Source organism: Phaenicophaeus curvirostris, chromosome 8, assembly GCF_032191515.1.
Source record: "Phaenicophaeus curvirostris isolate KB17595 chromosome 8, BPBGC_Pcur_1.0, whole genome shotgun sequence".
Lineage (NCBI taxonomy): Eukaryota > Metazoa > Chordata > Aves > Cuculiformes > Cuculidae > Phaenicophaeus > Phaenicophaeus curvirostris.
Window position 1 is genome coordinate 19,475,579 of NC_091399.1, and position 22,887 is coordinate 19,498,465.

Below are 22,887 nucleotides of genomic sequence, written 5' to 3' on the forward strand. Positions count from 1 at the left end.
GATGCTCAGCGGATGCTGGTGGGAGATCTTCCTGCTAGGCAGCGCCAGGAGATCCCCCCCCTGCCCCGCCGCTTGTCCCCGAGCAAGGGTCACTGCAGGAACACCTGGTGATGTCTGCTGCGCCGCGCCAGGCAGCAGCAAAGTGTTTATTTAGTGTTATAGAGAGGGGCACCACCAATAACAGAAAAAGCACATGTACACAGGAAAAGGACCAAAGACAGTTTGGTGGCTTGTGGTGATGCCAGCAGCTGGGCCGCCCTCGGACAGTGCCGGACGCACGAGGGAGTCGTTCCCGGAGGATGCACAACCACGCTGAAAGCAGCGCCGGGACTGGAGGCGTGCGAGTACTGGCTCCCCTGTCGGACTCGTGCTGCCAGGAACCTGCTCTTGGAGAGGTATTTATGCCCAAGGAGCCGCACAGAGACCGTGGCGGCCAGCCCTGGAGAGGAGACGCTGCGTACTTGTTGCAGCATAAGCGAAAGAACGGAGGTGCTCTGCAAGGATAAAGAGCACAGAGGGCACGTGTGCGTTAACGAGAGCAGCCGCCCGGGCCTGGCAGGGAGCGCGGTCTCAGCCCCCGGCTGCGGAAGGCACAGTGCCGCTGGCTGTCGGCACCCGGCGCCTCTTAGCAGGACAGCGGATCACGCAGCCGCTTTGAAGGGAGCCACAAATGTGGTGGGGAGGAGTGTTCCATCCGGGCTAAGTATCCCAGAGGTAGAGCTGTCTGCTGGTGAGCTTCCTGCTCGGGGAGGACAATTTTCAGGGGCGATTTGCAATTTCAGCAGACGTCTTAGCATCAGCACCAATTAACTTCCTCCCCCAGGCCCAGCTGAGACCCAGATGGGAGGCATAAGCCAGCCTGTCCCAAGTCTTTTGGTGTTTGCAACTTATAAATGGGAGCAGACTTAAGCAAGAAATCGTTTTTGCTTTCCTGAAGAGTCACCCCGTATTCCTGCAATTGGTGTTTGAAGCACAAACCCCTGGCCCGCGTTTCTCCTGAGCGATACCGCCAGGATGAGCTTTCTTCACCACATTTGGGCATCGAGCCCCTGGCTAACACCTCATTTACTGTACGAGGGGGACAACTGGGCTATCCAGGACTGTTGAGACAGCTCGAGTAACAAACAACTCCAAGGTAACAAAAGGACTGGGAAGTAATACCGAAACAAGACTAGCTTTCAATCTCCTGCCTTTTGGCTGCTCACAACACAGGCGTCCAAAAAAATAGAGGCTGGGAAAAATTAATACATCCTATTTACAAGTTCATATGCTCTGAGAACACATACTTGAGCCCCATTCCTTTGACAATGAGGGTCGTGCACCCGCAGAGAGAACGTGGCTCAAACGGTCATCAAAAAATCTTTAGAGTTTTTTTTTTTCCTTAAAAAAAATAAGTTATTTTAGACCTGACAAATCACTTGCCAAAGAGAAGCAGCTGTTAAACACAAGCAGTTATACAAGGGCAAAGAAAGCATCAGTCAATGAGCTTTAGAGGCTTGTACAACGAAGGAGGCAATTTTAGAAGCTTTAAGAAACTCACCCTCCAGCTAACGATTGTTTGCCAGCTTTCAGCGTGCACCAACAACCCAAGTTTAAAGCTCTCGGGTTTCTAATCGCAGGCGGCCATCGGTGGGAGGACGCTGCACCCTCCAGCTGACTTGCACGAAGCTTTCTGCCGCAGGGCACGGGGTGCGAACGCTCTGCTGCAGACTCACCGTGGTCAGCGGCACGGAGCTTTTGGCTGGCAAGCACCCGTGGGCTGGCGGGGTGGTTTGTAATGCTCAGTGAAATCATTAATTCCTCCCTGCCGTCCCGTCCTCCCCAGGGCTCGCTGCTCTGCGTCCGCATCCGACCACAGGTGAGCTGGGACCGCTGCAACCGGCTCCTACCTGCGTGGGGTGGAAGCACGGGGGTCAAGGCCCCTTCCAGCTGCCAAGGTCCAGACCTGGAGTCCAGGTCCGCAGGGCACCACACCGGGGGAGGAGGCAGCTCCAGTCCTCCAACCCCTCTCCCCAGGGCCAGGTGAGACATCAGCAGAGTGGAGCCATGGTCCTTGGAGGAGAACGGTGAGAGCTGGGTGTGGGTTTTCTTATCGGAGACCTCTGTGGGCGGACGGAAATGGTGAGAGTTTAATTTCCCCGTGCTACGGGGACGAAGGGGCGGGGAAGGGGCATCCGAGGAAGTTCAGTCCGTCACAGGACGAAAAACAGGATGAGCACCACTAGCAAGATGACGAAGAGGACAATAATTGCACACCACTGCCGTCGATCTGGAAGAAAAAGGAAGTGTCAGTCTTCCTGCTTTAACAGAGATGGAAAATAGGGGGAGAGCTCTTCTTTGCTGTACTGCTAGGAGTCCAATTTGAGCTTAAAGAAGGCAGAAAAAGCCAAAGCAACAGCTCCTTTGGCAACACGCCCCACTGCAGCTCATGGGGTGACAGCGTTTTGCCTCCAGGATATACCCGGTTTTGAGGACAACTGTGGGAATTCTGAGGCTTCTCAACAACCAAGTTCAAATAGATTTGATAAACCAGTTCAAAAGCAATTGAGAGGAACAAGCAGGGAGCTGCTGTGTATTGCTGCTTGTTCATAGAGCAACCTGTTTGCTAGAGGAATTTCATTTGATGAAAGCTGCCTGAAAGAGCTCTGCCAGGAAGAGCTTGTGGCAGCTCCTCTTAGAAGAGTGCCAGGAATAAGCTCTCCCCTAGACGTCTTTCCATGTCGCTGGCCCTGGGTATGCTCTGCAGAAGCTCAATGCTGCATCATCTCCAAGAGCTGCTATCTGTCCGTGGCTACGTCTGCGATGAAATCAAGCCTCTGCGAGGCGACGGACAGGGCTGCCGGCGCCCCTGACTCTGAGCATGGCAGCTATCCCAGGAAAAGCCCCAGCATGGGCGATAGCAGAAATGCTCTTTGAAAACCACCAGAGGCACTCTGCAACGACGGAAGCATTTTTCCCAGAGGAAAGGGGAGCTATGCAAGGTTTGCCAGTGGTTATGTTGCTACTGGAGACCCAAAGTGCACCGTCAGCACTCCAAACGGTCTCTCTAGGGTTGCATTTCCACAACGCCGTGAATGCCGCCGCCAGCCTAATCCTGCAGAGCAGGAACATTTCTCCTCTCAACGTGTTGCTGGCACCCGCGGTTGGGGTAACGGAGGAGGTGACCACCGGGGAGAGGCAAGCGGTGGCGGGGGACTTCCCGGCAGGCACGCAGGGCTTCCTGTTTGCTCTGCTCGTGGCGCCCTGCCAGCCCACCAGCTTCACGCACAGCCTTATAAGGACTTTTCTCATGGGCTCGGCCTCCCACTTGGTGCAGAAATCGCCTCTTTCCTCCGCCAGCTGAGAGATATATCTGACCGACAACAGCCCCGCGTCCCGCAGGCGCCAGCAGCTCGAGGGCAGGTGGGAATTAGGAAGGGGCCTGCCAAAGTGAGCATTCCCTGCAGGGGAAGCCACTCACGGTGCCGAGTGTTTTATGGCACCTTGAAAGTTTTTGCTCAGCAGGCAGCCCGGGAAACTGCAGCAGAGCAGGAGGCTGCAGAGCTTCCCCACCCACCATCCAGAGGGGGATTTTCCCACTGTGGCACTAGCAGCATAAATAGAAAGGTATCTGTAAATAAAACAAAGGCAGAGGATGAGCTGCGGAGCAGTGTCTGGGCAGGAGCAGTTGCAGGGCTTGGAAGCCTTCCCCTCTTTTTTTAAGCACAAAGAGCTGCTGCCTGCCCTGCGCTTGGGTCTGGGCTGTCGGTGGCTGGGAGCACATCGCGTCCCAGCGCTAAGATCCAAGAGTTTGTCTCTCCCTTCCCAGGGCTGGATCCCACTTCCCAGGACCTACCGCTTGTCATGTGAGACACTTTGGCGAGCTTCTTCATGACGTTATCCAGCCGTGACTGAGTGCTATCTAACTCGTGGGAGAAGTCATCCAGCATCCTAGGGACAAAGAAGCACGACAGTCATCAGCAAGTGGCAAGGCCTGATCACACGCACTGATCAAAGCACTGATGGGATCGGTGTATCACACCTTGGTGGAGAAACACAACTTGCCCTGGTCCCCTGAAAGCTCTCATGGGGGGGGAAATGTCCTGCTGAAGCAGCAGCTCTGCTTTGGTGGAAGGTGGGAACCCATCTGGGACTCCTGTCGGACTGGTCCCCCTGCTGCGTAGGGGGAGCTCTGCATACCCCTGCAAGGTGAGGAGTGGGGTTTTTTTCTCCTTTTAAGAGGAAAGTCTCATTTATAATCTGTGATTAGCAGAGACTGATTAGATAGATCAAGGTGCTAGCTTGGACTTTAAACCTATTTTCTTGTTCAGGGCTTGCAGCTGAAGCTAAAATCTTGTACTGGTCATGTATCAAGCAGGAATTGGACTTGCCTTTGCTTTTAAGGTGCTTTTTAAGCTCTGCATGGAAGTTACCCCTCTACTTCCTCCACGCAGCAACTGTAATGGATCTGAAAGCATTCCCAAAGCTGTGCTCTGCCAGTGCCAAGAACCCATTTGAGGAGAAATGAGCAGGTCCAGAATTAAGGTACCTATTCAATCATCTTTAGCCAGTGGGAATTTATAGCTCAATATGTTTACAAGAACAGTTTCCCTCATTTGGAGTTCTAGAGCGCTTGTTAACCTTCATTCAATGGGGAAAGAGTTGTCAAAAACTCACTGCAGTAGGTATCTGCTACTGCCTAGCAAGCACTGATGGGTTATGAGATCATCTGGAGCCAGACACAACACATTAATGTGCTTCTGTGACAGCAGAGGACCCTCATGCAGCAAGACTGCAAGACTTCGTACAGGAGGTAGGTTTAAAGTTCTTCCCCTCCATCAAAGGAGACATCACAAGGGACACAGCCCTCCAGTTTCCTATCAGCCATTTTTTTTTTTGGCACGAACCCTTCAACAAGTCTCTCTTGAAGCTTCAACAAGTCTCTCTTGAAGCGGTAGCTGTTAGTCTGCACAACTGGAAACTTTATGCACTTGTTTGCAAAGGACATTGCATTGGGAAAGAAATCTAATTTATATGTAAATGGTAGATGCAAATGACTTTGTGAGCTACCCTTTAACCCCTTGCGTGGGTGAGGGTTATTTTTAACTTTTAAGTATGAATAGCAGCTCTGTGCTGCATGCTTCAGAGTGGCAGGGCAGAGCCAAGAGCTCCCGGGTCAAGCAGCTATCAAGGGCCAGCACAAAACTCTGTGGAGTGGGAAGTGCTCAGTCTCCCCATCCCACAGCACCTCCCCTCATCCGTTTGGCACTGCTGGCTGCCTGAAGCCAAGGAGGTAACTGCATGCCCGAGGGGGAGCGCATAAAAAGGAGAGAGAGAAAGAAAGGTAACCTGGCAGCTAGGTGCAGGCTTTCAAATGAAAGAAACTGTGGTTGGATCCTTGGAAATGCTCTCTACTAAAAGTAAAGGCCGGCTAGGAGATGCTGGCTGAGGGACTAGAAAATCCAAGGCCCTAACAGGGGTGGCGATAAGTGTGTGAGGCCCCCATGCTGTGCTGCTGCCAGCCCCACGCTGAGTTTTTGGTGCCGTGTCTCACACTTACACTGCTTGCTCCTCCAGCTCGCCGCCAATGCGCTGGGACATGTTCTTCAGCACCCCAATGCTGCCAGAGACCAGCTCCAACTGCTCATCTTGCTGCTCCACAATCAACTGGGGCCAAAGAGAAGGGAAACCAGAAATTCATTACAGGTCTGCCACCTCCAGCAGCTGGGTCGGAGCCAGATGATCTGGTGGGCAGACGCTGGCTGCTCAGCCCACGTCAGCTGCAGGGCCTGGGCACAGACCAGGATTGAGGACAGTGTTCCTAAGAAATGCTGGAAAGGTGATGGCCTGCCCAGCGTGGCATCCCTGCAGCACATCCTCCTTATCTCCCTGTAAATCCAGCCTCCATGTCCCTCCCTTCCCTGCTGTACCCACTGCTAAAATGACTCTTGAAAACCACAGGGCCTGGTCAAGGAAACCTCCACAAGCCTCCCTGCCTGCAGGACGCGTGGCAGCAGGAATCAGGGAGCCACGATGATGCCCTGCCTGGGAAACACAACCTGGAACGTGCTCCAGCTAACCAAGTGTTAATGTGAGTAAAAGCCTGTTGATGCTTCTAGAGCTAAAAATAGCAAGCTTGGCTCAGAATGTGCTAAAGGAATAGGTCTGCTGATGTTTTAAGTCATTTTCAGGGCACAGTCATGCTAAGGATTAGATTTACCCTAGTTACCTACTTCTGAATCTATTTATCTTCCTAGAGTCACTAGGTAAAACCCATCTAAAAGCCAGGGTGGCATCGCGGGTCAGGAGCTCAAGCAGCGTTTGCCACCTCCAAGAAGCTGCCTGTTTAAAGGCCTGTGTCTGGGTGGGCTGCTGCCCGTATGCTCCTCCAGACGAATTTCCCAGTGGTGGGGGAAGGACCTTGCCAGGGTTCTCGCAAAGCCCTCGCACGCACAGGCTTTCTCACGAATCTCATGTTGACAAAGGCAGGAAAAGGAAGCAGGCACGTGCTCCTGCTCCCAGCCTGTTCTGATGAAGATGCACAAAAACAACAGCAAACATCAGTTCACTTTTTAAGCCAAGGGGAAGTTGCGCAAGAGCAACAAGCAATCTTCTTGACTGCAGTGCTTCTACTCTTCCAAGGAATTCAGCAATCCTTGCCGTATTAAAGCTTAGCGTGCTACATCTTCCAGATCACCTTGTTTGCCTTCTGGGTAGGGCAGAAGCAAACCTCAAGCTTTAAAATCTCTACTCTAAGATGCATCCAAAGCTGCGCTGTAGAGGAAACGCATGCACAGGTATCCACGGCAAACAAAGAGGAAAGCTGTCAAGCTCCTGCATCCAGACCAGCCAAGGACTGGACTTTTTTGGCTCTTGCAGCCTGTACCTTGTCCCCTTGGTTGCCATTTGGCAGGCAAAGCTATTCAGTCCGCGTGGTACCAGCTGCCCTACCTGTTGTTGAGCTTGCTGCTCCTCGATGAAGTGTGAATTTGCTAATTGCAGGTCCCGGTCCAGACGGCTGTATTTGTCAGCTCCAGAGCTCCAACTCTGACTCCCGCTTTCTCCCAGGAGCGCCTAAACAGATGCAGAGAGTCCTTAACAACACCCTTGCGTCTGCTCATGGCCTGTCTGCAGGGCGCAGGGGGAAGGCAGATGAGGCAACGCTCGTGTACACATGCACACAACATCCTTTTCCTCCTGCTCTATTGCTCCCCAGCCAGAGTGCTGTCATGATCCAATGCAAGGCCAAAACACCAGCCTGGAAGCCTCTGTAGCCCAATACTGCTGATATTCCTCTCCAGCAGCACGAGTACGACTGACAGTCAGCGTATGCAGAGCACAAAGGACTAGCGAAGGTCTGCTGGTAAGCTGGAAAGTATCTCAATATATTGTGTTAACAGATGTATAGCTCAAACTGAACACTATGCTACTAATAACGGGCTTAAGAGGGGCTGGATAAAAGTACTTAACCAGTGAGCTGACAGTAAATAGTGGACAGTATATAACCACAGCAGTGTTGTAGGCTCCTGTTCTTTGATTCAGGCTACCTGCTCCTCTGGCATACAAGATTACACTTGCTACCTGGTCTACAACCCAACCAGGGAAGCTTGCGCAAAGCCAGCAGAGATGTGGCTTTCCTGCTGAGTAAATCTGCTCCCTGGAATGGGTATGACGAGAGCAACAGATACCGGAGGATGAACATGGCCTGCAGGTGAGGAGCTGCACCCTGCAGCACTACGAATGGTGTGGGGAGCTCTGCCCACCAGCAGGAAGGTGAGGCTGAACTTACAGGAGACTGCCTTGCAGCTTCTGTTCGTGGGCAGGAAAGGACGACTGAGTATTTGTGAAGAACAGCAAAACAATGATCAGGCTGCTAAATAGAAGATGATCTCTATGGTCCACCTGCCTTATGAGGTTCAGGGAGGGGTGAGGAAAGCTGACGGGACAACTGTGCAGGAAGCCAGCAGGACATCTCGCTTTGTCTGCCCTGAGACACTGACCAGCTCCTGGTTCTCTTCAGTTCACATCAAGCGCAGCTACTGCTTATTTTAACATGGTTTTAAATAGTCTTGCTGCAGCTTCAACAGAATGGCCTGTTTGCCAGCCTCAGCCCACAAAGGTCAGGGTCACTAGCAGTGACAGAGACACGCTGAAAACCTGCTACAGCCCAGCTCAGCACAAGCTTTGAGGTCTGGAGGGAAGGTGAGGGGCTGGGGAAGGGAGAGGAAGACGACACGAGGAAGTCACCTTTCCTGACCAGATGTAGCCGTGTGAGCTGGACCACACGGTGTCCTGCAGCCAACAGGAACTTCATGCAAAGGCAAGCAGTGAAATGCAGAGACAGCTACAGACTTGTCTGAGCAAGGGTACAAGGGACTTCGCTTCTTTGAGTGTTTGCCAAGCACATTAATTAACCCTATAACAAGCTCAGCAATCAGCTCTGGGCTTCCCAGCAGCTTGTTGCAGTTTGTCATTTTTGCCTCAAGTGCCAAGATTGATGCAGTCAGATAAGTTCCTTGTATGAACCGCACACCAGCTTTTACTGAGGCAGCTCTGGAAGTCAGCTCCGAGATCTCCTTACAGCCACCCCATCTGCCAGGAGAGCGCAAAAGCCGCATCTATTTCTATTCCTTAGATTACAAGTGCGACAACCTGAGACTCTTTGAGCTTCTTCCATCTTCTTACACAGCTAACTATTACGAGAAGCAGCTGTGTGAAAGGATATTGCAGCATCTTGGCTCCTAAATACAGCAGAGTGCAGGATTACATTCACTGATGTGGATTCTGAGCCTGTTCCCCCCGAGGAGAAGGGAGATTCCCCTTTCCACAGGATGATGCAACACTGACCGTTGTACACAACCAGAGCTGAAGACAGAGACAGATGGCGAGTGCTGACTTACGGCTTTGAGAGACGGGCTTGGAAGAGGGTGGTAGCAACGTGCCCGAGAGAGCTGGTCAGCAAAACAGACACAGTTCAAACACACAGCTTTGCTGCAGCGTGCAAGCCTCTTCCCAGAACAAAGGATTTTAAGGGAACGGGCTATCGAAGGGATATACATTGCAATTACAGCTTTTACACCATTTTGATCTACGCTACACACTACACATTCAATGTGGGGCCTCAAGAGTAAGTGAAAATGGAAGTTTCACCTAACATATACCTTAAGACAACAGCTGCTAGAGCTGAAAAATCCTCTTCTCTTCTTAAAGTACCAAACAGCCACTGCATTCACTTAACTTGCCCGTTTCTGGTTCTCACCTGTCTGCTTCTCCTTTCAGCCAGAGCTTGCACAGAGGAGTTTGACATCTGATCCTTCATTTCCTGTTTGTTCAACAAAAGAAGTAGTATGTGAGCGTTGGATTTGAGGTGAGGGGCAGTTTCAGCACGACAGGGCTGTCAATAGCCAGCAAGGCTTCTTTAGAGGGACGGAGGGAAGGGAAGCTTGGTTTTAAAATGTATGGTGTTGAAGAGCCTGAAAGAGCGTTGTAGAAAACTTCACCACAGTTCATTGTTTTACTAACGTGAGAATAAGCAGCAATGGGAAACTTTGGATATATTCTTTCTTTCCTGCTCATTTTGCTCCACTACAGCCAGAAAAACTTTGATTTGTTTGATACTAAACCAGTGTTCCCTTTGACAGATCTAAGGAAGAGCCATTTGGTTTTATATTTCCCATCCTGTGGCGTCCTATCTGACTACATTGTCTCTTTTATCAGTTAAGATTTGCTGTTGAGTTCCTGTAGAAGAACGCTACCCGCAGAAGGCTCCTCATCACAAGGTAAAGCAGTCTAGTTTTTATAAGGTAGATTAGCACGGGTTGACCCACCAGCACAGTTCTGATGTCAGCAGAACGTTTAGGTGTGTTTTACTCTTCAGAGACATGTAATACATCACCTAAGAGCACCAGATCCCACAATACCACTAATGAATTTAATTTAACAGTAAGAGATGCTGCTCCAAAACCCATTAGCCAGCAGTTTTCAGCCAGGAAAAAAGAGGACCGGAGAGCGGGCTTGCCCGATCCTGCCCGTTTGGGAGTGGACTACACTGAGGGCAAGGCAGGGAGCACACGCCTGCTACCTGGGGCCAGTGTGGTTTTGGGATCAGTTCCCAGGCAGCAAGCCTTCGGAACTGCATCCAGACCACAGGACTGCAGGTACGGTAACAAGCTTGCTGCCAGCCACAGCAACGCATTCTGTGAAGAAGGAGCATCAAAGTCATGAGGGACAGCAGGAACCGAGCTACACTCCACGTATCTATTAATAGGGAGAAAACTTCTTCAACTAGCAGCTTGTTACCAGGCAGTGAAGTTTTTTGGGAAGATGTTTCTTCTCTATTTATTACCACCAACTTGTTAAAATCCTCCTTTTGCTTCTGAAATGTGAGTTTAAACTAAAAAAAAATCTTTTCCGAGTTAAAAATAAATCTAGTGGTTGTTTGGATGGTTTTGTAGTGGTAGGAAGTTGAAGTCACCGCATCAATTCTGCTGGGCTTTAACCATCTGCTGGTGTTCAAAGTGGATTCTGTTTTTAAGTACTAGATCTACAAAAGTACAGGACAGTCTCAACTTCCTTCAGCTCTGAAGGGAGGTTCCAGCCACCCCTGCATCGCAGCGGGGTCTTTGCTCTTCCTTCCCAGTTCTGACAGGTTCCCAGGCTCGCTGTTCTAAGTGAGGTGTGAAACCCCAAGGGGCAGCAGCAGCAAAGGAGGGTTCATCATGCACTCCCGCAACCCCAAACCTGTCTGGGTAGCCAGGAGGGAAGAGGAGGAAGCTCCAGAGAGCAGGTAGCAGGTTTATTCTCTGCTCCCCACTTGCATGTGGAAATGGCCACGAGGTTTTCTGAAGCACTGAATCAACCCCTCACCTTCCATCGCGTTCCTTACCCTGACCACCTGCCGTGTGCTGGTGATGAAGGCTTTCCTGATACCCAGCTCCGTCGCATCGAGGTTGAATTTCCGTGGATTTGCCTCAACGATGCGTAGGCCACGAGTCAAGGAATCCCTGTTAGCGGTTTTGGGTACACGCAGAGACACAAACCTCAAGCGTGCCGCTGCGGGCGACTACCAAGTGACTATCACGCTGTGCCTTTTCCCAAAATTTGATTAGCAAAGTAGGAAACACTGGAGGAAAAAAAAGCCATGGCAGGAATTCCCTGAGCAGTACACATGTGTGTGAGGCTTCTCTTTCCCCTTTTTTGGTTCTCTGATGCTGTGCGATGCTTTCAGACAAACACAAGGGAAAAGAAATTCTGGAAGCCAGCCTAGAGTACGACTGACTACACAGAAACCCCAATCCATACAACACAATAGGCTTTCCAGAACAAAGCATCTTAGAATATACCTTGTCAAAAGGAAAACAATAAGGGGAAAGGAAAACCCTTTTACTGAATGCACTTGCCTTAATTTTTCATTTGCCGTTTGGGAAAAGCTGGTGTAAATGCAAAATTCAATCCCAAATAGCCCTGATTTCTGCAAAAAGTAAGTACTGCCCAGCACTGGCACTTGGCTACTTAGTACAACTTGGGACCTGCACACCCCAAGGACCACAGAAAGGATATTAATCGTTTCATCCAAGTCTTCCAAGTCCCACTCAATGCTCCGCAGGTTATTCCTGAGCTCATTAGTGGTCCAGTCAATTTCTTCTCTTGTGGCAATGGAGGGATCTTGCAAGAGCTCTGTCCACCTCTGGAAGAGCCCTTGGGCGGTGTTCACAGCTTTCTGCACCTCCCTGCAGCAGGGGTGAATAAAGGGAAGCAAAGGGACTACCATCAGTGGCTCTGCAGCACTCGTGGTGGGACAGCCCCGTGTCCAGACGAGCAGGGAAGCACAGCTTTCTCTCAAACGTCTTCCCTTCAATTTTTAGTTTATTTTGTAAAATAAGGATTCGCCATTCCTGCTGGACAATCCTGTCTCTTGCTGCAGCACAAAGCGCTGAGCAGCAACAACTTACAGGACGGCTGTTACTGAAGGGACCTGTGTGTTTAGGGGAGGTTTCTGTCAGGTGTCAGTCTCAACAAGGCAGCTCTTTGGCATTTAATCTTTTGCATTCCTCTCAACAGCTTTCTTCTGAGGACTCTCGACTACCTACGTAAGGTACCCTACCTACGTAAGGTACCCCAAGGGCACAGAGACTTTACAGGAACCCTCCTCACAATACAGCCAGGCAGACTGTTGCATGCAGCGCTGTTTATTTTAATTCGGCATTTAAAAAATACTCAGTTCCACCACGCTGGCTTAGGGAACAGAAGTCTTTTCTGCTGCTCTAAGCTTTTTGGAGACAAGTGAATTCACAGCCTAGGAAGGGAGGCTTTGCTGACAGTACTGAACGCTGCTCCGATGGCTTGGGCCAAGCTGGTCTGTAAGTCTGGGTCACGCTTCATTGGTGTGGGTACCTATATTTACAAACTCTGTAATCCTGAGCTGTGAACCGCTCCTCCACGCTCCAAGGGAGCCAGGAAGAGGGACGGAGACAAGACCAGGCTTTGCTGGTGAGAAAGGGGCTACCATGAGCCCAAGAGCTTGCACACAGGATCCATAAAAGGTGCAGGAGCTTGTTTCCAGTGAAGAAGAGATTGTTATCAGCAGACGGAGCCCAGGACAGATTAACTGGGCCTGCACCCAGCAGGGGTGCCAGGACTGCTGCTCTCTTTGTTACACCACAGCCTGAAGTATGCAACTTTGATGTCTAAGGTGCAGTCTCTCAGTACCCTGATGCTTGGTCCTCCTCAGTACTGTTCCCTCTCTTATGCTGGCACTATTGCCCTTGTAGCCCCAGATCAATTTTCTGCTCCAGGCGACTGTTCAAAGCTGTCTAAGGCGCAGTTTCTCAGCGCCTTGATGCACAGAATCATAGAACCACTAGGTCTGAAAAGACCTTTGAGATCATCAAGCCCATCTGTACTTGTCCACTACTGAACCATATTTGATAGGAATGGCTGGACTTGATGATCCTGTGGGTCTTTTCCAACCTAGTGATTCTGTGATATCCCTAAGCACCTCATCCACCCATCTTTTAAATACCTGCAGGGATGGGGACTCGACCACCTCCCTGGGCAGCCTCTGCCAGTGCCCGAGAAACCTTTCAGTGAAGAAATTTTTTTCAGCTGTCCAGTCTGAACCTCCCTTGGCACAACTTGAGGCCATTCCCTCTCATCCTATCACCCATCACTTGGGAGAAGACACCAACACCCACCTCTCTACAACCTCTTTTCAGATAGTTGTAGACAGTGACAACGTCTGCATGTTCCTCCTCATCTTGCAAACCCCCGGCTCTGAGTCTGCCACATCGAGTGCCATAAAGTCAGCAGCCCACACTGAGGATCTGGCGAGCTTTGTTCCCTCCACTGTTTGCCAGCAGAAGTTTTGGGGGATGTACCCAGGCAGGAATTTGAAGCAGAACTGGATGTCCTCCGACAGGAGGAGTTGCAAACACCAGGAAGGCAAACTAAATGCAATGCTGGTGGCTCCACCACCAGCTCCTTCCACCCCAACCTGCTGGGTAATAATTAACGCTGGGAGCGGGAACCTCTCCGGAAAGCATGACAGGGCTCCCCACCCACAGCACTTTTGTGCTGCCATGTGGGGCAGGTGAGCGGCTGCAGCAGAACCTGGGTGGTTGGTAGAGATTAAGATGCTTCTCAATGTTTTAATTAAAATCAGAGAATGGTTTCAGTTGGAAGGGACCTTAAAGCCCATCCAGTTCCAACCCCCTGCCATGGGCAGGGACACCTCCCGCTGGATCAGGGGCTCCAAGCCTTGAATCCAACCTGGCCTTGAGCCCCTCCAGGGATGGGGCAGCCACGGCCTCCCTGGGCAACCTGGGCCCTGTCCTCAACAAAAATTTCTTCCCAAAGTCTAATCTAAATCTTTTCCCTTCCAATTTAAAGCCATTCCCCTTTGTCCTATCACTACACTCCCTTGTAAAAAGCCCCTTTTCAGCGCTGGAAGCTGCTCTAAGGTCTCCCCGGAGCCTTCTCTCCTCCAGGCTGAACAACCCCACCTCTCCCAGCCCGGCCTCACCGCAAAGCGGCTCCAGCCCTCGGATCATCCCCCGCGGCCTCCCCTGGACCCGCTCCAGCAGCTCCACACCCTCCCGACGCGGGGGATTCCAGCACCGGACACCGGACTCCCCAGGTGGGTGCTGCGGGGGGTGAGAGGAGAGCGGCTCCGAGGGGCACAGGAATTACAATCCCCGTCCCCTCCCGCCTCGGTCGCAGCCTTCACCCGGGCCCAGGCCGCAGCCTCCCCTCAGCCCCGGGACCCCCCCCCCCAACCCCGCCTCGGGCCTCCCTGCTGCTGCGCCCTGCACCCAACCTCCCAGGCCTAGGGCCGCGCCAGCGCCCTCCCCGGTGCCCCCCGTCCCCGACCCCCGGCGGCGCGGGGCTCGTCCCCGGCGGCGGCCGCTCACCCCTTCACCACGAAGAAGGGATCCTCCATCGACATGGCGCTGCCGCCGCGCGCCACCCACCGCGGGGACACGGGCCCGGCGGGACACGCCCCCGGCAGGACACGCCCCCTCCGCGGGGAGTGACCAATCAGGGCGCGTCTCTCAGCCAGGCCACGCCCCCGGCTTCAGACCACGCCCACCGCCATCAGGCCACGCCCCCTACACCTACATGCACTTGGGGCACAACAACCCTGAGCAGCTCCAGACTAGGAGAAGGCTGGCTGGAAACTGCCTGGAGGAGAAGGACCTGGGGGGTGTTGGTTGAACAGGAGCCAGCAGGGGCCCAGGGGGCCAAGAAGGCCAATGGCATCTTGGCTTGGATCAGAAAAGGCGTGGCCAGCAGGTCCAGGGAGGTTCTTCTCCCTCTGGACTCGGCACTGGTGAGACCGCTCCTCGAATCCTGTGTTCAGTTCTGGGCCCCTCGCCACAAGAAGGATGTTGAGGCTCTGGAGCGAGTCCAGAGAAGAGCAATGAAGCTGGGAAAGGGGCTGGAGAACAAGAGGAGCGGCTGAGAGAGCTGGGGGTGTTTATCCTGGAGAAGAGGAGGCTGAGGGGAGACCTCATTGCTCTCTCCAGCTCCCTGAAAGGAGGTTGTGGAGAAGAGGGAGCTGGGCTCTTCTCCCAAGGGACAGGGGACAGGACGAGAGGGAATGGCCTCAAGCTCCGCCAGGGGAGATTTAAGCTGGACATTAGGAAAATATTTTTCCCAGAAAGGGTCATTGGGCACTGGCAGAGGCTGCCCAGGGAGGGGGTTGAGTCCCCTTCCCTGGAGGGGTTTAAGGCACGGGTGGCCGAGGTGCTGAGGGACATGGGTTAGTGATTGGTGGGAATTGTTGGACTCCATGATCCGGTGGGTCTCTTCCAACCTGGTGATTCTATGACTCTAGGATTCTATCATTCCACTCCTGTTATTCTATGAGTCTATGATTCTGTTGGACCGTGCCCCTCAGGCCACGCCCCCTCCCCAAGATGGCTTCCAATCAGGCCACGCCCCCGTCCAGGCCACGCCCCCTCCCAGCCGCAGTATCCGCCGCTAAGCCTCGCCCCTTCACCCACAGGCCACGCCCCTCCATGAAGCTGTTGTGCTGTCTGGCCACGCCCCCGGGCAGGCCACGCCCCTTCCCTCACATCACGCCCCTTCCGCCGTGCCCCCCGCCCGGCGCTGGTTGGGGTCGCGGGGTCCCGCTCCCGAGGGCTTTTCCAGCCCCGGGCTGGGTGTCCGGCTGCGTTCCCACCCGGCTGGGGAGGAAGAAAGGGGGAGCGACAGGCAGTCTGCTGTGCTGCCGCGGCCCTTCCTGCCCCGGGAACCAGCAGGCACCGCTTCCTTCCTCCTCTCCCTTCCGCGGGGCGGCAGCGGCCCTTTGCCTCTTGGCGTGTTTTCTTCCCCGGGTGAGAACCCGTGTTCCCTCATTCCCCCTCTCGAGGGCTGAGAACAGCCCTTCGCCTCGTGGCTTTTGTCCGTGCTGGAGTGAGGACCACCCAATTCCCTCCTTCCCCCTTCTCATGGGGTGAGAACAGCCCTTTGGCTCTTGGCTCTTGTCCATGCCAGGGTGAGGACACCCCTCATCCCTCCTGCCCCCCGTTCCCTCATTCCCCCTTCTCGTGGAGAGAGAACAGCCCTTTGGCTCTTGGCTCTTGTCCATGCCGGGGTGAGGAACCCCTATTCCCTCTTTCCCCCCTGTCGTGGAGCTAGAACAGCCCTTTGCCTCTTGGCTTCTGTCCATGCCGGGGTGAGGACCTTCTATTCCCTCCTTCCCCCCTCTCGTGGGGTGAGACTAGCCCCTTGGCTCTTGGCTTTTGTCCATGCCAGGGTGAGGAACCCCTCCTCCCTCACTCTCCCCTCCCTTAAATCTTTCCTTGCCACTCTCAGCTGCGAGCACAGATGGCCCTGGGCTTAGAGAAGCAGGCAGGAGGGGAAGGGTTCCCATGTACATACAGCCAAACCCCCTCTGCCTGAGGGATGCCCTTGTCTTAATCCAATGGTCGATTTTGCTGGCCAGGAGTAATCCCCCAAATCTTGGTGCCCTCTTGTGCTTTCCGGCCCCGCGTGCCTAGCAAAGGCAGTGCTGGTTCAGTGAGGGAGCAGGCACAAGCCCCGTTTGGCAGAGATGCCTCCTCAGCATGTGAACTGGATCCCTGGATTTTGCAGTGGCAGCAGCTTTACTCATGAGTGTGGGGTGGGAAGGCTGTGGCACACGTAAAACCGGTTTCTGCAGTTTGTGGGGTGAGAAAGCTGCCTCCTACTCTGGCCAGTCCCACGCCTGGGAGGCTGCAGCTTGCCAAGTGTGGTGCAACAGGCGGCTTGGGTGCTCTGGCCCTTCCTTGCTGCACCTTGGATGGCTTCTTTCCCACGCCAGCGGGTTTTGGAGGATCCCTGCCAAATGAATCATAGAATCATAGAATAACCGGGTTGGAAGAGACCCACCGGATCATCGAGTCCAACCATTCCTATCAAACACTAAACCATGTCCCTCAGCACCTTGTCCACCCGTGCCTTAAACACCTTCAGGGAAGGGGACTCAACCCCCTCCCTGGGCAGCCTCTGCCAGTGCCCAAATGGAATTGTTCTGGGCACAGGGGGTTCCCTCCAGGAGGAAAACAGAGCGCTGAGGACACACTTATATGTGTCCCAGTCCCCTGAAGACCTTGTACTCCTCAGAACCCCGTGGTCCTCCTGTAATTTCCACCTCTGCTTTACTGTCTTCGGAGCTCCTGCCTTTGCCCTTGCTGCTGTTCTGCATGTCGTGCTGCAGCCATCGTCTCCTGCTCTGGCAGCTTTGGGCTTCTTGCTGGGACAGAGGAAGAGAACCAGTGTGTTTCCAAGCAGAGAAAAGAGAGTTTGGGTTGGGCTGGAGCTGGTTGTCGGCTGAGGTTTCCTCCTGCCACCAGTGTCCCATCAGAAGCCTGGTATTTACCATGTACCCACACTGTCTCTCCTCCAGGTGCTGCTGCCAGTGGCTCGGAGGTGGTGGCTTGGGACACGGTAACTCACCTCAGCAAGGACACCCCTCCGAAGCAGCTCAGACAACGCCACGGCTCCTGATTTGGAGGGATTTGCTTCTAGTAGTTAGGGGGCTTAAAGAAGTGGTTTGTTCTGAGAGTGCACCAGAGGTTAGATTTGTTCAAACACTGGTGAAAGTCTAGCAGGAGCAATTTTTAGCTTGTTTGAGGTCGCACGATTTGCCTCGCCTTCTCAAAGCATCCCCCAAAACCTTCACCGTGCTCAGAATGAAAAAGGAACAAGCTCCTATAGCCTCTGTGAGTTACTAGCTAAGGGTTTCAGAAATCCTCCAATAAATTGTATGCACACTTTATTAATTGAAAATACTTCTTTTAATGCATTTGTGAAGAAGCGTACAGCTTGGCAGAGCTGTTGAGGGCTGAAAAGAAGGAGGCTCTGCTGAAATGCAAGGCAGTCGCAAACTTTCCAAGAATAAAGACGGCAGCTTTTTCTTTGATGCTGGAAATTAATTTACGTGAGGTAGTAAATTATGTAGATTTTCACATGAAAGCCTCTCCAACTGTGCTGCTGTGTGTTATTTAGAATGAGAGCACTTTTGCTGCTTCTTGTGGGACGCTCTGATTTTTTGGTTTGGGAGCAGCGGGGAGTGTTTTGGTAGCTTTTTTGGTGTGCTTGGCTAACCAATTCCTCCTTGGGAAAGGAGCTCTCGGCGCGTGGTGCACAGCTGCAGAACTGGTCAGGAAAGATCTGATTAAACACTTCTGCGCCAAAAAGCTCGTCAAAATCCCAGCCATTTGTAGGAAAGAACCGGGATCATGAAAACTTTTATTGGGAAAATTTTTACAGTGCATGTGTGTGTCTGTGTATGTGATCCCATACATGCTGGCAGCACGGTGCATAGAATATGCATTCCACATGGAGATGGCTTTTCCTTTTGGGGAAAAGCTGAATTGGTTTGAATTTGGATTTTTAGAAGTATAGGGGATTTTTTTTCCCATGCAGAATAGGTTTTGTAGCTTAAGGAAGACGTGATGAAGCGAATGGGTTCCAGATGCTTTGGTGGTTTTCCTAGTTGTTTGCATTTTTAGTGAAAGTTGTTGGAGATTTCCAATGGTGACTGTAAGCGGAGACTTCAGACAGTGATAGCTTGATATAATATGTAGCTACATATTCAGTTGTGGTGGGCAGTGAGGGTTTTCCTCAAACCCCGAGGGTTTCGCTCAAATCCTACCCACTCGTGGCCCTTCTGCAATTGTAAATGAGTTTCCTGAGCCTCGTTTTTACGAACCTGTGGGGATTTCGCTGTAAAGCACAAAGGAGACAGACAACAAGGCGTCAGTGGTGCCCTGATGGTGGCAGCTCCAAGGTTTTTTCCAAAGAAAAAAATGCCAAGAGGTGGCTACTCCTTGTTTAGATGAAGGCTTGGGTGCTGGTGCTCCTGGTCCCGTCTGCTGGAGCTGATGGAGTGGGTTACCCTGGGCTTGCAGCTGTCTAGGAGGGAGTAAAGCCTGGCTGAAGCTTTTCCTGTGGTCATGGATTTCCTCCTGTTGCTGTCTCGTGTGGGCTCTCTTGTCCACGAAAGCTGGTTTCATGCCACAGCTGTACCCCAAGCTGGGTTTGTAACCGTGTGCAGCAGAGGCGGCAATCCCTGACCCAGCAACCAGACAAAAATGGTAAAAATGCCATCAAGTGCAGAATAAACGAGCCAAGGTAGGTGATAATTCGTGGTAGGACATGACTACTCAGAGTAAGGGTTGTTTTGGAGAAAGTTAGTTTTCCTCTTCATAGTGCATGAGCTATCGGTTGTTCTTTAGTGAAGATGAGAATGGGAAAGGAAAAGGAGCAAAGGTGACGTTGCTTTCTGCAGGGGGAACCTCTGTGACCACCTGCCACAGGATGCCAGGGGTGCTGAGAGCTTCCCTGGACCCAAAAAGAGATTAAATTACATGAGGTGCTGGACTGCCAGAGTTCTCCTTCCCTTTTTAAATGGGTGAAATTAGAAGGAGCTTTTCCCCGGTAGCCTTATCCTATAATCATTCCTCGTTATCCCTGTGTCCATGGATGCCCTGGCCAGGGCTCTGGGCTCCATCAAGCTGTCAGACCCCCAAACCAGGTGAAGGAGGAGGTGGGCAAAGAATGGTTCCCGCGAGAGGGAAGGGGCAAAGATCAGAAGGAGCAGGGGGAGTCTACCTGCTGCAGACACAGCCTTTTCATTTTGCAGGTTTCCTTGCTGGTGGGAGGGAGGGATTTGACACAGGGAGGATCTGCTCTGCCCTTGCTGCTCCTGTTGGCGATTGCTGAGGACTCAAGGTTGCCTCCCCGAGTGCCTTTGGACTTTTGATAAGCACAGCGTGTGGTGTCGTTTGCTGGCAAGTCCCAAGGACTCTTTCCCCATTTTGTAAACAGGGAACAGAGCAGGCATCCTCTCCTAGGGTAACAGCTCCACGGCCCCACTGGAGCATCACTGTGCAACATCCCTATCCCACCGAAGTGGGAAGCAGTCGCACAGAGGACACGTCTGCGCTCTGGGATGTGCACAGGGCAGCAGTCTTCATTTGCCCCCTGGCTAAAAGGAAGGTGACATTGAGATATGGCGAGAGAGGGAAAAAATAATTAGTCTGAGTCTCCTTTGGGCAGGCAATCTGCCCCGCGGTTTGCCCAACTGTGACTTCAGTTGGCTCTGTGCGGAGTTTGCACGATTAATTTGGGATATTTAACCCCACGCTGGGCTGCAAGTGAACACCAGCGAAGCTGCCGCCTCCTTTAGCAAAGAGTTTGCTGGGGAGCAAATTGCTCCAGCAAAACGCGTGGGCTTTGCTGGGCAGCTGGAGGGTTGGCTGCTGGGCTGATTCCCAGCTTTTTTTCCCCCTGGACACAAGGCATCTTCTGTGTGTGGAACGAGGGTAGTGAGAGCACACGGACTCTGGGCCTCCACACTTCTTTGGAAATGGCACAGGACCCACTGCAGGCGTATCAGAGAGGGAAAAAAAATACAGGAAGGTGAACTACAATGGAAGGGTTGTCTGATAGGAAACCCCGGACAAATAAATGCATTTTTTTCTCCCCAGGAAATCCAAGCCACTTCCATAAAACACTGAAAGATATGGGGACGCATTTTTTCCAAGGGAAATGTCTGCCTGAAGAAGTTGATAGCTGGGAGTGGGTCTTCTCCCCGCCTGCTTTGTGCTGGAGGACTAGCAGGATTTCTGATGGGTTTGGGTCATGGCTCTCCAGGGCCAGGGAGGGAAATCCCAGGCCAGTGGCTCAGAGTAAGAGAAAGGAAATTTTAAATCATTTGTGTAGGGGGAGGAGGGGGAATCCCAGGTCACTGGTGAGAAAAAAAAAAAAGATGTGGGAGGAAGTCCTGCCTGCCTAGGGTATCTGCACCATCATCTCTGCTGATAGAAGAGGGGTTTTTAACCCTGGAAAACCCCTTTGCTTTCTAGTATGGCTATGCTACAGGCTCAAACCCGCTGTGGTTTAAAGGGCGGGTATCTCCGAGCTCTCGGAAGCTGAAGGAGCTGTTTTCTATCCTTTCAGTCTAGGTTTGTATCGATTTGTTTGTATTTGCTTGCGCCTGCTGTGTTTGGTTTTCATTCAGCAGTGATTAGCGGTTAGCACTCCTGACTGTGTTTTGGGATGTTTTCCAGCTCTTCTGACCTTATCTCCAAGTATGGATAAAGCAGAGCGGTTGGGAACCCTGGGGGATTAGTTGCTGTGTCCTATTGCGGCTGCTCCAAGCTGCATCTGTGCGAACCACTGATTTTCTGGAGAAAACACCCCAAACAAGCTGCCACCTCCTCCTCTTGAGCCCCTCGCCATTCAGACAGGGGTTATCTCCATCGAGAAATGAACTCGGGCTGGGGCTGTGGATGAATACACATTTGGAAATGTTCCTCCTTGTTCTGTTTTTGCTTCTGTCAGCGACCTCTGGGGATGCGCCTGCATCTCCCCAGGGCTTTGGATGTCCTGAAGCTCTGTTTTCGCTGCAGGCAGCTGTTGCTGCAAAGGCTTCTGCACCGGTGAGGGAGATCTGGCTGTTTTGTTCTCATCATCTTCCCAGGGAGGGTCTAACTTGTGAATCCTGGTCCAAATTGGAGAGAGAGGGGATGACGCCCCGCAGTGATGTTGGGACAGCCAAGAGACTTGATGGATGGCTTCAGCCTGTGCTTTCAAGAGACCTTAATTTCAGCATCCGTCCTACCCGGAGGCTTTCTCACCTCTTTACTGCAGCTGGCTTCCCCTTAGGGCCCGGGCTGCACATTTGGTGACAGCAAGGGGCTGGTTGGGGGGTGGGGACGTGGACGGGCGCCTCCGTCGAAACGTCGAAACAGGATCTTGCTAACCACATCCTCAGCCCCAGCGCTGCGGCCGCAGCCGTGCTGCATGCCAGATGGCTGCGTCGCTACAGCTCCCGGCCTCCCCGCTGCTGCGTGGGCTGCGGATGGGGGGGACAGGACACAGGAGGACCCTGGCAGGGGTTTTGCGGCCGGAGCTGGGGATGCAGGCAGCTGGCACGCAGCCCACGCCGCTCGCGGCCAAGATGCAGCGGCGCGAATCCCCAGCGAGCTTCCTGGCGTCGAAGGCGGATTTGAACGCCTCCAAAAAAACCCCCCATGGTACACGCAGCCCTCTGCAATTATTACCACAAGCTGCTTCCTGCCCTGAGCTGCTTTTATCTCATAATGTTTTCCTTTCCAGGTGGGGCCGCGGGCTCCCCGCTGCTCGGCCTCCGGGGCTGCCTCCTCCGCGGGTTTGCCGGCCGCTCGCTGGCGGAGAGGCCACCTTTGTCTGCCAGCCCGTCCGTCCGCCCTCCTCCTCCTGCCAGAGCTATTTCGGGAAACAGCAGCTGAGCCCGAGGATTGTTAATTGTTCGTCAACCCCCTTCCAGCCTGGTTAGGTCACATGCGGAGATTAGAGCCTCCCGTCACACCCTTTCCTCCGCCTCCTTCTCCCGTGTCCCCCCCTGACCCACAGGGGTGGGGGGCGATGACCCTTCTGCGGGCAGATGGATGGACACGACGCGTGTCCAACTGTCCAGGAAGCTTGTCCCACCAAGGTGATGGCTCCCATGCTGTGTTGAGCCGTGGGTCTCGTGGAGATGCCGAGCTGTGGGTCTTGTGGAGATGCCGAGCTGTGGGTCTTGTGGAGATGCCGAGCTGTGGGTCTCGTGGAGATGCCGAGCTGTGGGTCTCGTGGAGATGCCGAGCTGTGGGTCTCGTGGAGATGCCGAGCTGTGGGTCTCGTGGAGATGCCGAGCTGTGGGTCTCGTGGAAATGCCAAGCTCTGGGTCTCGTGGAGATGCCGAGCTGGGGGTCTTGTGGAGATGCTGAGCTGGGGGTATCATGGAGATGCCAAGCTCTGGGTATTGTGGAGATGCAGAGCTCTGGGTATTGTGGAGATGCAGAGCTCTGGGTATTGTGGAGATGCCGAGCTGGGGGTCTTGTGGAGATGCCAAGCTCTGGGTATTGTGGAGATGCCGAGCTGGGGGTCTTGTGG

The 22,887-nt window shown here is 53.0% G+C and overlaps 1 protein-coding gene across 2 annotated transcripts; it reads right to left on the minus strand.

Moving 5' to 3' along the window:
• Positions 1-108: 108 nt before the first annotated feature.
• On the minus strand, positions 109-14,436 carry STX6 (syntaxin 6). Of its 2 annotated transcripts, none has more exons than XM_069862689.1 (8): positions 14,388-14,436; positions 11,528-11,708; positions 10,865-10,948; positions 9,239-9,301; positions 6,931-7,053; positions 5,540-5,646; positions 3,832-3,930; positions 109-1,885 (listed from the first exon to the last, which is right to left on the minus strand). In XM_069862689.1, the coding sequence occupies exons 1-8, from the start codon at positions 14,420-14,422 to the stop codon at positions 1,537-1,539; spliced, it is 1,041 nt and encodes a 346-aa protein (XP_069718790.1). In that variant the 5' UTR covers positions 14,423-14,436; the 3' UTR covers positions 109-1,536. The 2 variants fall into 2 exon arrangements, with proteins under 2 accessions (XP_069718790.1, XP_069718791.1); XM_069862690.1 differs by having other exon boundaries at positions 1,743-2,269; positions 3,836-3,930.
• Positions 14,437-22,887: the final 8,451 nt, after the last annotated feature.